An 11,596-nucleotide genomic window follows, 5' to 3' on the forward strand; every position below is an offset into this window, starting at 1 on the left:
GCACTGCCTCCCGCAATTTGGTCAAACTCATGTTTGTAGCTTCGAGAACACTGTCCAACCATCTTGTCCTCTGTCGTCCCCTTCTCCTAGTGCCCTCAATCTTTCCCAACATCAGGGTCTTTTCCAAGGATTCTTCTCTTCTCATGAGGTGGCCAAAGTATTGGAGCCTGAGCTTCATGATCTGTCCTTCCAGGGAGCACTCAGGGCTGATTTCCTTAAGAATGGATAGGTTTGATCTTCTTGCAGTCCATGGGACTCTCAAGAGTCTCCTCCAGCACCATAATTCAAAAGCATCAATTCTTCGGCGATCAGCCTTCTTTATGGTCCAGCTCTCACTTCCATACATCACTGCTGGGAAAACCATAGCTTTAACTATACGGACCTTTGTCGGCAAGGTGATGTCTCTGCTTTTTAAGATGCTGTCTAGGTTTGTCATTGCTTTTCTCCCAAGAAGCAGGCGTCTTTTAATTTCGTGACTGCTGTCACCATCTGCAGTGATCAAGGAGCCCAAGAAAGTAAAATCTCTCACTGCCTCCATTTCTTCCCCTTCTATTTGCCAGGAGGTGATGGGACCAGTGGCCATGATCTTGGTTTTTTTGATGTTGAGCTTCAGACCATATTTTGCGCTCTCTTCTTTCACCCTCATTAAAAGGTTCTTTAATTCCTCCTCGCTTTCTGCCATCAAGGTTGTGTCATCTGCATATCTGAGGTTGTTGATATTTCTTCCGGCAATCTTAATTCCGGCTTGGGATTCATCTAGTCCAGCCTTTCGCATGATGAATTCTGCATATAAGTTAAATAAGCAGGGAGACAATATACAACCTTGTCGTACTCCTTTCCCAATTTTGAACCACTCAGTTGTTCCATATCCAGTTCTAACTGTAGCTTCTTGTCCCACATAGAGATTTCTCAGGAGACAGATGAGGTGATCAGGCACTCCCATTTCTTTAAGAACTTGCCATAGTTTGCTGTGGTCGACACAGTCAAAGGCTTTTGCATAGTCAATGAAGCAGAAGTAGACGTTTTTCTGGAACTCTCTAGCTTTCTCCATAATCCAGCGCATGTTTGCTATTTGGTCTCTGGTTCCTCTGCCCTTTCGAAATCCAGCTTGCACTTCTGGGAGTTCTCGGTCCACATACTGCCTAAGCCTGCCTTGTAGAATTTTAAGCATAACCTTGCTAGCGTGTGAAATGAGCGCAATTGTGCGGTAGTTGGAGCATTCTTTGGCACTGCCCTTCTTTGGAATTGGGATGTAGACTGATCTTCTCCAATCCTCTGGCCATTGCTGAGTTTTCCAAACTTGCTGGCATATTGGGTGTAGCACCTTAACAGCATCATCTTTTAAAATTTTAAATAGTTCAGCTGGAATATCATCACTTCCACTGGCCTTGTTATTAGCAGTGCTTTCTAAGGCCCATTTGACTTCACTCTCCAAGATGTCTGGCTCAAGGTCAGCAACCACACTACCTGGGGTGTACGAGACCTCCATATCTTTCTGGTATAATTCCTCTGTGTATTCTTGCCACCTCTTCTTGATGTCTTCTGCTTCTGTTAGGTCCTTACCACTTTTGTCCTTGATTATGGTAATCTTTGTACGAAATGTTCCTTTCATATCTCCAATTTTCTTGAACAGATCTCTGGTTTTCCCCATTCTATTGTTTTCCTCTATTTCTTTGCATTGCTCATTTAAGAAGACCCTCTTGTCTCTCCTTGCTGTTTTTTGGAAATCTGCATTCAGTTTCCTGTATCTTTCCCTATCTCCCTTGCATTTTGCTTGCCTCCTCTCCTCCGCTATTTGTAAGGCCTCGTTGGACAGCCATTTTGCTTTCTTGCATTTCCTTTTCCTTGGGATGGTTTTCGTTGCTGCCTCCTGTATAATGTTACGAGCCTCCATCCATAGTTCTTCAGGCACTCTGTCCACCAAATCTAAATCCTTAAACCTGTTCCTCACTTCCACTGTGTATTCATAAGGGATTTGATTCAGATTGTATCTTACTGGCCCAGTGGTTTTTCCTACTTTCTTCAGTTTAAGCTGGAATTTTGCTATAAGAAGCTGATGATCTGAGTTACAGTCAGCTCCAGGTCTTGTTTTTGCTGACTGTATAGAGCTTCTCCATCTTTGGCTGCAGAGAATATAATCAATCTGATTTCGATGCTGCCCATTTGGTGATATCCATGTGTAGAGTCGTCTCTTGTGTTGTTGGAAGAGAGTGTTTGTGATGACCAGCTTGTTCTCTTGACAGAACTCTATTAGCCTTTGCCCTGCTTCATTTTGAACTCCCAGGCCAAACTTGCCAGTTGTTCCTTTTATCTCTTGATTCCCTACTTTAGCATTCCAATCCCCTGTAATGAGAAGAACATCCTTCTTTGGTGTCATTTCTAGAAGGTGTTGTAGGTCTTCATAGAATTGGTCAATTTCACTTTCTTCAGCACCGGTAGTTGGTGCATAAACTTGGATTACTGTGATGTTAAAAGGTCTGCCTTGGATTCGTATCGAGATCATTCTGTCATTTTTGAGATTGCATCCCATTACAGCTTTTGCCACTCTTTTGTTGACTATGAGGGCCACTCCATTTCTACTACGGGATTCTTGCCCACAGTAGTAGATATGATAGTCATCCGAACTGAATTCGCCCATTCCCTTCCATTTTAGTTCACTGATGCCCAGGATGTCGATATTTATTCTTGTCATCTCATTTTTGACCACATCCAGCTTACCTCCATTCATGGTTCTTACATTCCAGGTTCCTATGCAATATTTTTCTTTACAGCATCGGACTTTCCTTTCGCTTCCAGGCATATCCGCAACTGAGCGTCCTTTCGGCTTTGGCCCAGCCGCTTCATCAGCTCTGAATCTACTTGTACTTGTCCTCCGCTCTTCCTCAGTAGCATGTTGGACGCCTTCCGACCTGAGGGGCTCATCTTCCAGCGTCATAACTTTTATATGCCTGTTGTCTTTGTCCATGGAGTTTTCTTGGCAGGGTTACTGGAGTGGCTTGCCAGTTCCTTCTCCAGGTGGATCACGTTTAGTCAAAACTCTCCACTATGACCTGTCCATCTTGGGTGGCCCTGCATGGCATAGCTCATAGCTTCTCTGAGTTATTCAAGCCCCTTCGCCACGACAAGGCATTGATCCATGAAGGGGCAATTACGTAATACTTAGCAGAATAATTGGGAAAGAGATCTAGGACATCAGATCCAAACCGCCATCTGGAATTGGATATGGCCAAATATTTTCCAACGAATAATCAACACACATTTAAATGAAAGCTTTTATAAGTTCATTTTTCAATGGCACTCATTGCCTGTAAGGCTTAATTGTATTTACACTGCAGCATGCTGAAGTTGTAAAGAAACAAATACAAACATGGGCTATATTTTTTTGGTCTTCCTTAAAATTAAAACTTTGAATTGAAATAATAATGGGGTTATTTTTATGAAATTCATCAATTGTAAAAAAAAAAAAAGGTAAAGGACCCCTGACAGTTAAGTCCAGTCGCAGACGACTCTGGGGTTGCAGCGCTCATCTCGCTTTACAGACTAAGGGAGCCGGCGTTTGTCCGCCGAGTTTTTCCAGGTCATGTGGCCAGCATGACTAAGCTGCTTCTGGCACAATGGAACATCGAAACCAGAGCAGCACACGGAAACACCATTTACCTTCCCGCCAGAGCGGTACCTATTTATCTACTTGCACTTTTTGGCGTGCTTTATTATTTGTCTAATGTGAAGAGTTAGTTAGATGGCTGCCCTGGGCTGCTTCTCAGCCAGCACAGTGCTATTGGGACAACAGGCAATTGAAGAGGGTGATAACCCAACCTAGTGTTTTGAACTACAACTGTTTGCTCGCTGGGGCTACTGGGAGCCTGATCCAGTAGGCTATTATTTTATTTTTATCACATTTCCATCAGAGCATTAGAAAGGTTTCTGCATCCTCCCACAACAGTTGCTAAACAAGGAAGTCGGGGGACATGTGTCTCACAGAAGCACCAAGCACTGACACTGATTTTTGCAGTATGGTAAATGAACTATCAGCTCTGAGCCTGCTAATCTATTTGAACTAGCAGTGATCAGCATGAAGATGTCCATCTGCATAAGAGATGTCACTGGTGCTATCACTCACAAATCTGGACTTCAGTTGCGAAAGTCCTGATTGCCCATCTTTTGTTGTATCTGCTTTTTTATGCTGAAATAGTCACTGTTCTGTTGCATCTGTTTATGTATTTATTATTACATGTATATCCTTCTCTTCCTCTGTGGAGCACAAGGTTCTGCCCTTCCCAAGTTATCATCACAACAACCTAAGGTCATCTAGTGAGGATCATGGCTGAGCAGGGATTTGAACCCAGGTCTCCCAGGTCGGAGTCCAACACTAACCAATACAACACACTGACTCCTCCATCACTTTTATGTAGAAAAAGGCACGCTGTTAAACTGCAAATAAATTGAATTTAAGTGCCACATTATAGGAGCTGCTTCTCCAAGTCCTGAGTCAGCAGGGTATTACTCAGATTACAGGGATGAAGTCTTTTGCATTCTTTTCTCAAGATGTACTTGTAGCAGGATTAGATATAGTTTCCTCTCCTAGCTAGTTTGGCTAATGAAGTTTAATGCAAGAATGAGTATGAATTATCTAACTTTTATTTGTTGTTGTACTGATTCCCCCCCCCCAGGGTCTTCTGGTTGCAATTCTCTACTGTTTTAACAACAGTGAGGTAAGAGGCATGTATTTTGCAATATTACTTTCCATACAAAGAAAGAGAAAACAACAACAACAATGTTTTCAAGTAAATTAGTTGATAGTAAACTAAAGCATTCAAATAGCGGTTCTCTACTAATATATCAAAGTAGCAGTATGGAGAATTAGAAAGTCATTGTATTAATTTCTGAGTAAATAAAGAGGTAAGTTATAATAAAGCCCTGATATGTTGAGAGTTCTTAAAGAAATGGGAGTGCCTGATCACCTCATCTGTCTCCTGAGAAATCTCTATGTGGGACAAGAAGCTACAGTTAGAACTGGATATGGAACAACTGAGTGGTTCAAAATTGGGAAAGGAGTACGACAAGGCTGTATATTGTCTCCCTGCTTATTTAACTTATATGCAGAATTCATCATGCGAAAGGCTGGACTAGATGAATCCCAAGCCGGAATTAAGATTGCCGGAAGAAATATCAACAACCTCAGATATGCAGATGACACAACCTTGATGGCAGAAAGCGAGGAGGAATTAAAGAACCTTTTAATGAGGGTGAAAGAGGAGAGCGCAAAATATGGTCTGAAGCTCAACATCAAAAAAACCAAGATCATGGCCACTGGTCCCATCACCTCCTGGCAAATAGAAGGGGAAGAAATGGAGGCAGTGAGAGATTTTACTTTCTTGGGCTCCTTGATCACTGCAGATGGTGACAGCAGTCACGAAATTAAAAGACGCCTGCTTCTTGGGAGAAAAGCAATGACAAACCTAGACAGCATCTTAAAAAGCAGAGACATCACCTTGCCGACAAAGGTCCGTATAGTTAAAGCTATGGTTTTCCCAGTAGTGATGTATGGAAGTGAGAGCTGGACCATAAAGAAGGCTGATCGCCGAAGAATTGATGCTTTTGAATTATGGTGCTGGAGGAGACTCTTGAGAGTCCCATGGACTGCAAGAAGATCAAACCTATCCATTCTTAAGGAAATCAGCCCTGAGTGCTCCCTGGAAGGACAGATCATGAAGCTCAGGCTCCATTTGGCCACCTCATGAGAAGAGAAGAATCCTTGGAAAAGACCCTGATGTTGGGAAAGATTGAGGGCACTAGGAGAAGGGGACGACAGAGGACAAGATGGTTGGACAGTGTTCTCGAAGCTACGAACATGAGTTTGACCAAATTGCGGGAGGCAGTGCAAGACAGGAGTGCCTGGCGTGCTATGGTCCATGGGGTCACGAAGAGTCGGACACGACTAAACGACTAAACAACAACATGTTGAGAGTTGAAGACCTCTTGGTACAAGAATAGTTGTTTGATGACATCCCTTTGCTTGTTAACTTGAATTGTGTATCAGAATTGGAGGGATTTTTGTTGTACAACCTTAATATCTTGTTGCCAAGTTGGATTTTGTTGACCCTGCCAGAATAAAATTTAAAAGGATTATGTTACTTGAATGAAAACAAGGACTCTGAAAAGCTTAAAAACTTGAATAGTTTGGTCACCATTTTATAAGCCTCTTTCCCCTTCTCTGTATGTGCAGATCTGTCTCCCCCCTCATTATGTTCCCCATTTTCTCCTCACCCTTGAATTCTCCCCAATTCTCCCTTCACCCCTTTGCTTTCTCTCACACATTTCTTCCCACAACCCTATGCCCTGTGTGTTGCTGGGTGCTTTCTTTTTCTTTGTTCCCTTCCCACCCACCCTCACCAGTGGGGAAAAAAGAGGGAGGGTTTCCCCCCCTAGTGTTTTCGTGTTTGGTTCCCCTTAAATAGCTTCCCTCCCTTTTTTAGAGATAACACGGTAATTTAAAAATTAGCTGAACTATAAAATAACAGTTGTAACAATATGTTAAAGATAAGTAAACATTTATCAGTTTTAGACCCCTAAGTTGTAGCAGTTGCCAGGACATTACCCCAATTTGCATCTACATAGTTCCACCCTTATTTTAGACATCATGATATACAGTGGTACCTCGGTTTATGAACACAGTTGTTCATAAACTGAAGCGAACTTTCCCATTGAAAGTAATGGAAAGTGGATTAATCTGTTCCAGACGGTCAGCGGAGTACTTAAACTGAAACCAACTTTCCCATTGAAAGTAATGGAAAGTGAATTAATCTGTTCCAGACGGTCTGTGGAGTACTCAACCTGAAGCGTACTTAACCCGAAGCATGAGTGTAATTGGTTCTGGAAGTCTGTTCATAAACTGAAGCGTTCATAAACTGAAGCGAACTTTCCCATTGAAAGTAATGGAAAGTGAATTAATCCGTTCCAGATGGGTCCGCGGCATTCGTAAACCGAAAATTCTTAAACCGAGGTGTTCATAAACTGAGGTTCCACTGTATTGGCATATCACGATGTTTAGCCGGTATCACAATGTTGAAAACCAGACATCGCCCAGCCCTAGTAGGCAATAATCTGGCTTGCTTTCTCTGTTGTGTGTGAAATTTTGATCAGAACAAAGAGATATCTTTAAGGCAGTGGTGTAGAACTTGCATGTCTTCACATTGGGCGCCAGATCCCTGTGCCTGAACTTTTACAGTATGGGGGACTTGGAAACTTCATTTCAGGCACTCAGGGACTGGCCACCTGTCAGAATTGGCCCACCAGGGATGCGGAGATTAAGACCTGGCTTTAATATGTGCCACAGGATTCTTTGCTGTTGCTTTCTGCAACAGGCTAATATGACTAGCCTTTGGAAAAGATCATAAACAGTAATGGATTTTTTTTTCCTTAACAGTAATATCTACAGTACAAAAACTACCTCTTGTACTGTGATGAATTATCGGTAGCTGGCTTACGCTTGCACAATTATCTATTTACAAGAGGGACATAGTATTTCCTTATTAAGTATCCTCTATTTTTGTGCAAAAAGCTAATTCTAGCTGATGTGATAAGTGGCTTTTGCTGCTGCTTCTAATTTTGCTGCTACCGTGATGGATCAAATCCCAGTGTACACATTGTGCAGCTCTGAATAAAAAATTAACTATTTAAATCTGCAGTTCCCACCTGTGCACCCATTTTACTCTTGTAATTGGACCCCACACATTTTGCTTAACAGGTGATTAGTGCAGATCCATGTTTGAAGATGGAACCTAGTTACTGCCCTTTCTGTGCAGAGATTACACGCTGAGATACAGCTCAGTTGATAGAGCATGAGACTCTTCATCTCGGGGTCATTGGTTTGAGCACCACACTGGGCAAAGGATTCCTGCATTGCAGGCAGTTGAATTAGATGACCCTCATAGTCCCTTCCATAATTCTATTGCATTGCATTTGGATCTATAGTTCTAGTTTAAGATAAGTACTGCAAGGCCTAGTGGTGAGCTGTCCTTAATCAGTATGTTTTCGGAGCTTTCAGTTCACAGGTGCTTCAGAAAGTGGCTTATGGGGCAGCCAAGGAAGCTCCTGGAGGCTGGGGCAGAAACCAGAGTAGTACACCAGAGTAGTTAGTACACAATTACATCATCAACACCCTTGTCCAAGCTTACAGGCTTCTCTTATTTGTGGCCATGACAACCAAATTACACACATTGGTGGGGGAGGGGGTGCTACAGAACTGGATCTCTAATAAGAGCTTTAAAAATTAATAATTTGCTTTATACAAATGCTATTTTCCCCTTACCAATAGCCTAAGAACAGATATCTCTAATAGATTTGACCGTGTTGTACCAAATTTGTTGCCTGCTTATGTCCTAAGTTTCTTTCACGTCACTAGACTTGGTCTTGCAGTGACAATTTGATATAAATCCTACTTTCCCCCATTAAAATGATAGGAAATGAGAAAACGAGATGGGGTGAGCCTACTTTTGCAGCTTTTCCAGTTTGTATCCACACCCCACCAGAGTAATTTATAATACAGTGTGCCTCGACTTATAAATTTAATCCGTTCCAAAGGCACCTTCGTTAGTTGAAAAATTCGTAAGTCAAAAAATGCAATTGGAAATGCGATTTCCCGTAGGAATGCATTGAAAACAGAAAAAAATCGTAAGTCGAAGCAACCCTATCGAAAAATTCGTAAGTCAAAAAATCCCTATCTAAAATCGCTGCAGTTTTTTCCCAGTTGTCGAGACATTCGTAAGCGCGCGACCATTACCCCCATTCGTAGGTCGAAAAATTTGGTTGTTGAGTCGTTCGTAAGTCGAGGTACCACTGTACTCTAATACTCTCCTTTCACTTACTCATCTATCAGTATTCTTAACACTCCAGTCCTCCTCTTTAGTTTTTTGTTGCTTTGGATCTTAATGTCAGCAGGACTGCATTCGCCAAGTGATCCCCACCCCAGTCCAGTCCTATGCATGTTTACCCAGCAGTAAGTCCCTCTCACTCCAAGTAATAGCACAATCCTAGCCATGTCTACTCAGAAGTATGTCAGTGTAGGATTGCAGCCTGTGCCTGCCTAGAATTTCAGTCTTATTCAAGATTTTAAAACCCTTGAATTAACATTCTCCAAATTGCGGTCTTTAGTTCTATCTATATGTGGAAATACACTTGTTGACAGTCACAGTATCTTGGATTCTTAAAATGGCATTGAAGCAGGAAATTCAGACTGGTTAGAACGATTGTGCCCTCTTAACTTTAGATCAATGGATTGCTGCACGGAGTTCAGTTAAGGCATACTGTTCCCAACTGTTGCATAGACATACATCTATTTACAAAGGAGAATGCTGCTATTATTTTGGTTATGAAACTACCTCTGAAGGACTGATTAAGTAATTACAGAAATTATTTGAAACAATAACAAGGGTGGCTTTAGAACCTTGCCAATATTTAATTATATGGGATATTTCATCTTTTCTTGGTGCTACAATAGAAGTGGCTCAAAACTGGAATCATTGCCCTTTCTCTCTCTCATGCCTTTTTGTTTCCTTATGCAAGGTTCGGACAGAATTTCAGAAAAGTTGGGAGCGCTGGCGACTAGAGCACTTTTATGTCCGCAGAGACAGCAACATGAAGCCACTCAAGTACCCAGCCAACAGTATAAGCAGTGGAGGTACCCTGGGGAGCACAGTCTATGCTGCCACTTTCCAGGCTACATTCAGCTAATATTTCTGTGGAGGCAAGTGCAGAGGAGTCTGACCAACTGACATGAACTGTAGGAGGTACAATCGAATCCCCTTGAATATCCAGCCAGCCCGATTGCATGAGGCCTTTGGAAGACTTGAACCTCCCTCATTCATGGCTGCAGGCAACTGGACAAGCTTTCAAAACAAAGCAGCCGCCTAATATAATCAATACATTTGAGGGGAGGAGATGCTCTTAAAAGTAAGTTTAAAGCATTTCTTCTCAATATCAGAGGCCTCCGGGTGCCCAAAGCCTATAAACACTGTGTTGATGCTGTCACAAAGCGTAAAGGCAATCATTTATTAGCGTGGGTAGACAGGTTGACAGCTTTACTGATTAAATTACAAGGATGCAGCTGATCAGTACAAACAAGAAAAAACTCCCATTGCGGAAAAAGGGGAGATTAACCTTTTGCATGGTTACAAAGAAACAGTCATCATAATCTGTAGATGTATTTCAAGCCTTTCCAAGTGGTAGCTTTCTTAAACACCCAATATGCAGTCCTTTGACTTGGGTGTTCCAGGCATTTCCACAAATGGGACTTTTGCGTCCCCCTCTAATCACACTGCTAGAATAGTATATTCACTGCAGTTTTGAATGTCACATGGTGATGTGGACACGTAATGGCCAGTGCCAGTGACGTTATTTGTAATTACCAATTATTCATCTCTTCACTTCCATGGCACAATAAGACATAAAACAGTTTACTTATTGTTGCGTGAAGTGATCTCTGTTTTATGGTAATGTGTACAATTAAAAATGGGAAAGATTATTTAACCAATAACCATTTTACACCCTTATGCTTTCACATACCTCTTTTTTAAAAAATAGTGCATGTTGTGCATTTCTTCTCTGCGACATTGGATTCTATCCCTCGCATTTGTAAAAACAAAACAAAACAGCAGCATAGTAAACCTGATAAACAGGCAATTTCTATGTGGCAGAGCAATCCTCTCCTGACCCCAGCAGGACTATTCTACTCATCCATTGCTTGGGGACAGAATATAGTACTGATGACTGGATCCACCTACTATTTCATCATTTGAAAAGGCTTGAATTGTAGAATTGTTCTTGTGCCATTCAGATAAATTTTTGCTGGTATGTCCATGATTGAAGTATATGAATACAGTACTGGATATTTGATGTTGCCTTTGGTTGCATGCTCTCAAACATGTTAAAGAGCAATTTCTCTCTCGGAGAAACTTAAATCTATGTGCAGGTGATGGTTCTTTTCCAGGTGATGACTGCACACCCTTTCTGCTGTCATTAGTGTGTTTTTAAAAATGCCCAGTACTCTCATAGCCCTTTATTGCTTCAGAAGGCTGCACAAATACTATTATGAACCAAAGTAATTAGTGGCTTTCTGGAATTGAGTATTTGACAGGGAACAACGTATTATTCTCTGCCCCCTGTAGGTATAGAAGCAGATAAACAGAAACGTGGAGAAAATAATACCCTTTATAACATCTATGGAGACACAAATGTAGAATTTAGTATTTTAAAACTTTAATCACTTGTTCACAGGAGTCCTGAACTTTAGCATAGGTTTTTCTATGCCTTGCTCTTTTTCTTTCCTTTTCAAGTGTCTTATAGCTACAGGGCTCTTATATGCTAGATGTTGAAAACAAAAACAAGCTGATTCAGGAGCTACATTTTCAGCACTTTGGCCAGCTCACTCTTCTATGCTAAAGCCAGCCTCATTTCTTGCTTGTCAATAAGCCTTTAGAATCTTAATAATTATGTAGACGGCTCAGCAGGAATGAATTAAAAATATATAAATCCAATTGCCTTTTCAGTCAATCCAATTCAAGTTGCCAGTCATTCCTAGAATGTTTGATTGCATACA

At 41.6% G+C, this 11,596-nt stretch overlaps 1 protein-coding gene across 1 annotated transcript in view; it reads left to right on the plus strand.

Annotated features, from left to right (window-relative positions):
• GLP1R (glucagon like peptide 1 receptor) overlaps nt 1–9,796 on the plus strand; it is a 57,680-nt gene extending 47,884 nt beyond the window's left edge. The window contains exons 12-13 of the mRNA XM_035110510.2: nt 4,671–4,712; nt 9,565–9,796. Coding sequence (XP_034966401.1) covers nt 4,671–4,712; nt 9,565–9,732 — 210 coding nt within the window. The 3' untranslated portion in view covers nt 9,733–9,796. The remainder of the gene's footprint in view (nt 1–4,670; nt 4,713–9,564) is intronic.
• Nucleotides 9,797–11,596: the final 1,800 nt, after the last annotated feature.

The sequence above is a fragment of the Zootoca vivipara genome, chromosome 3 (assembly GCF_963506605.1).
Source record: "Zootoca vivipara chromosome 3, rZooViv1.1, whole genome shotgun sequence".
Classification (NCBI taxonomy): domain Eukaryota; kingdom Metazoa; phylum Chordata; class Lepidosauria; order Squamata; family Lacertidae; genus Zootoca; species Zootoca vivipara.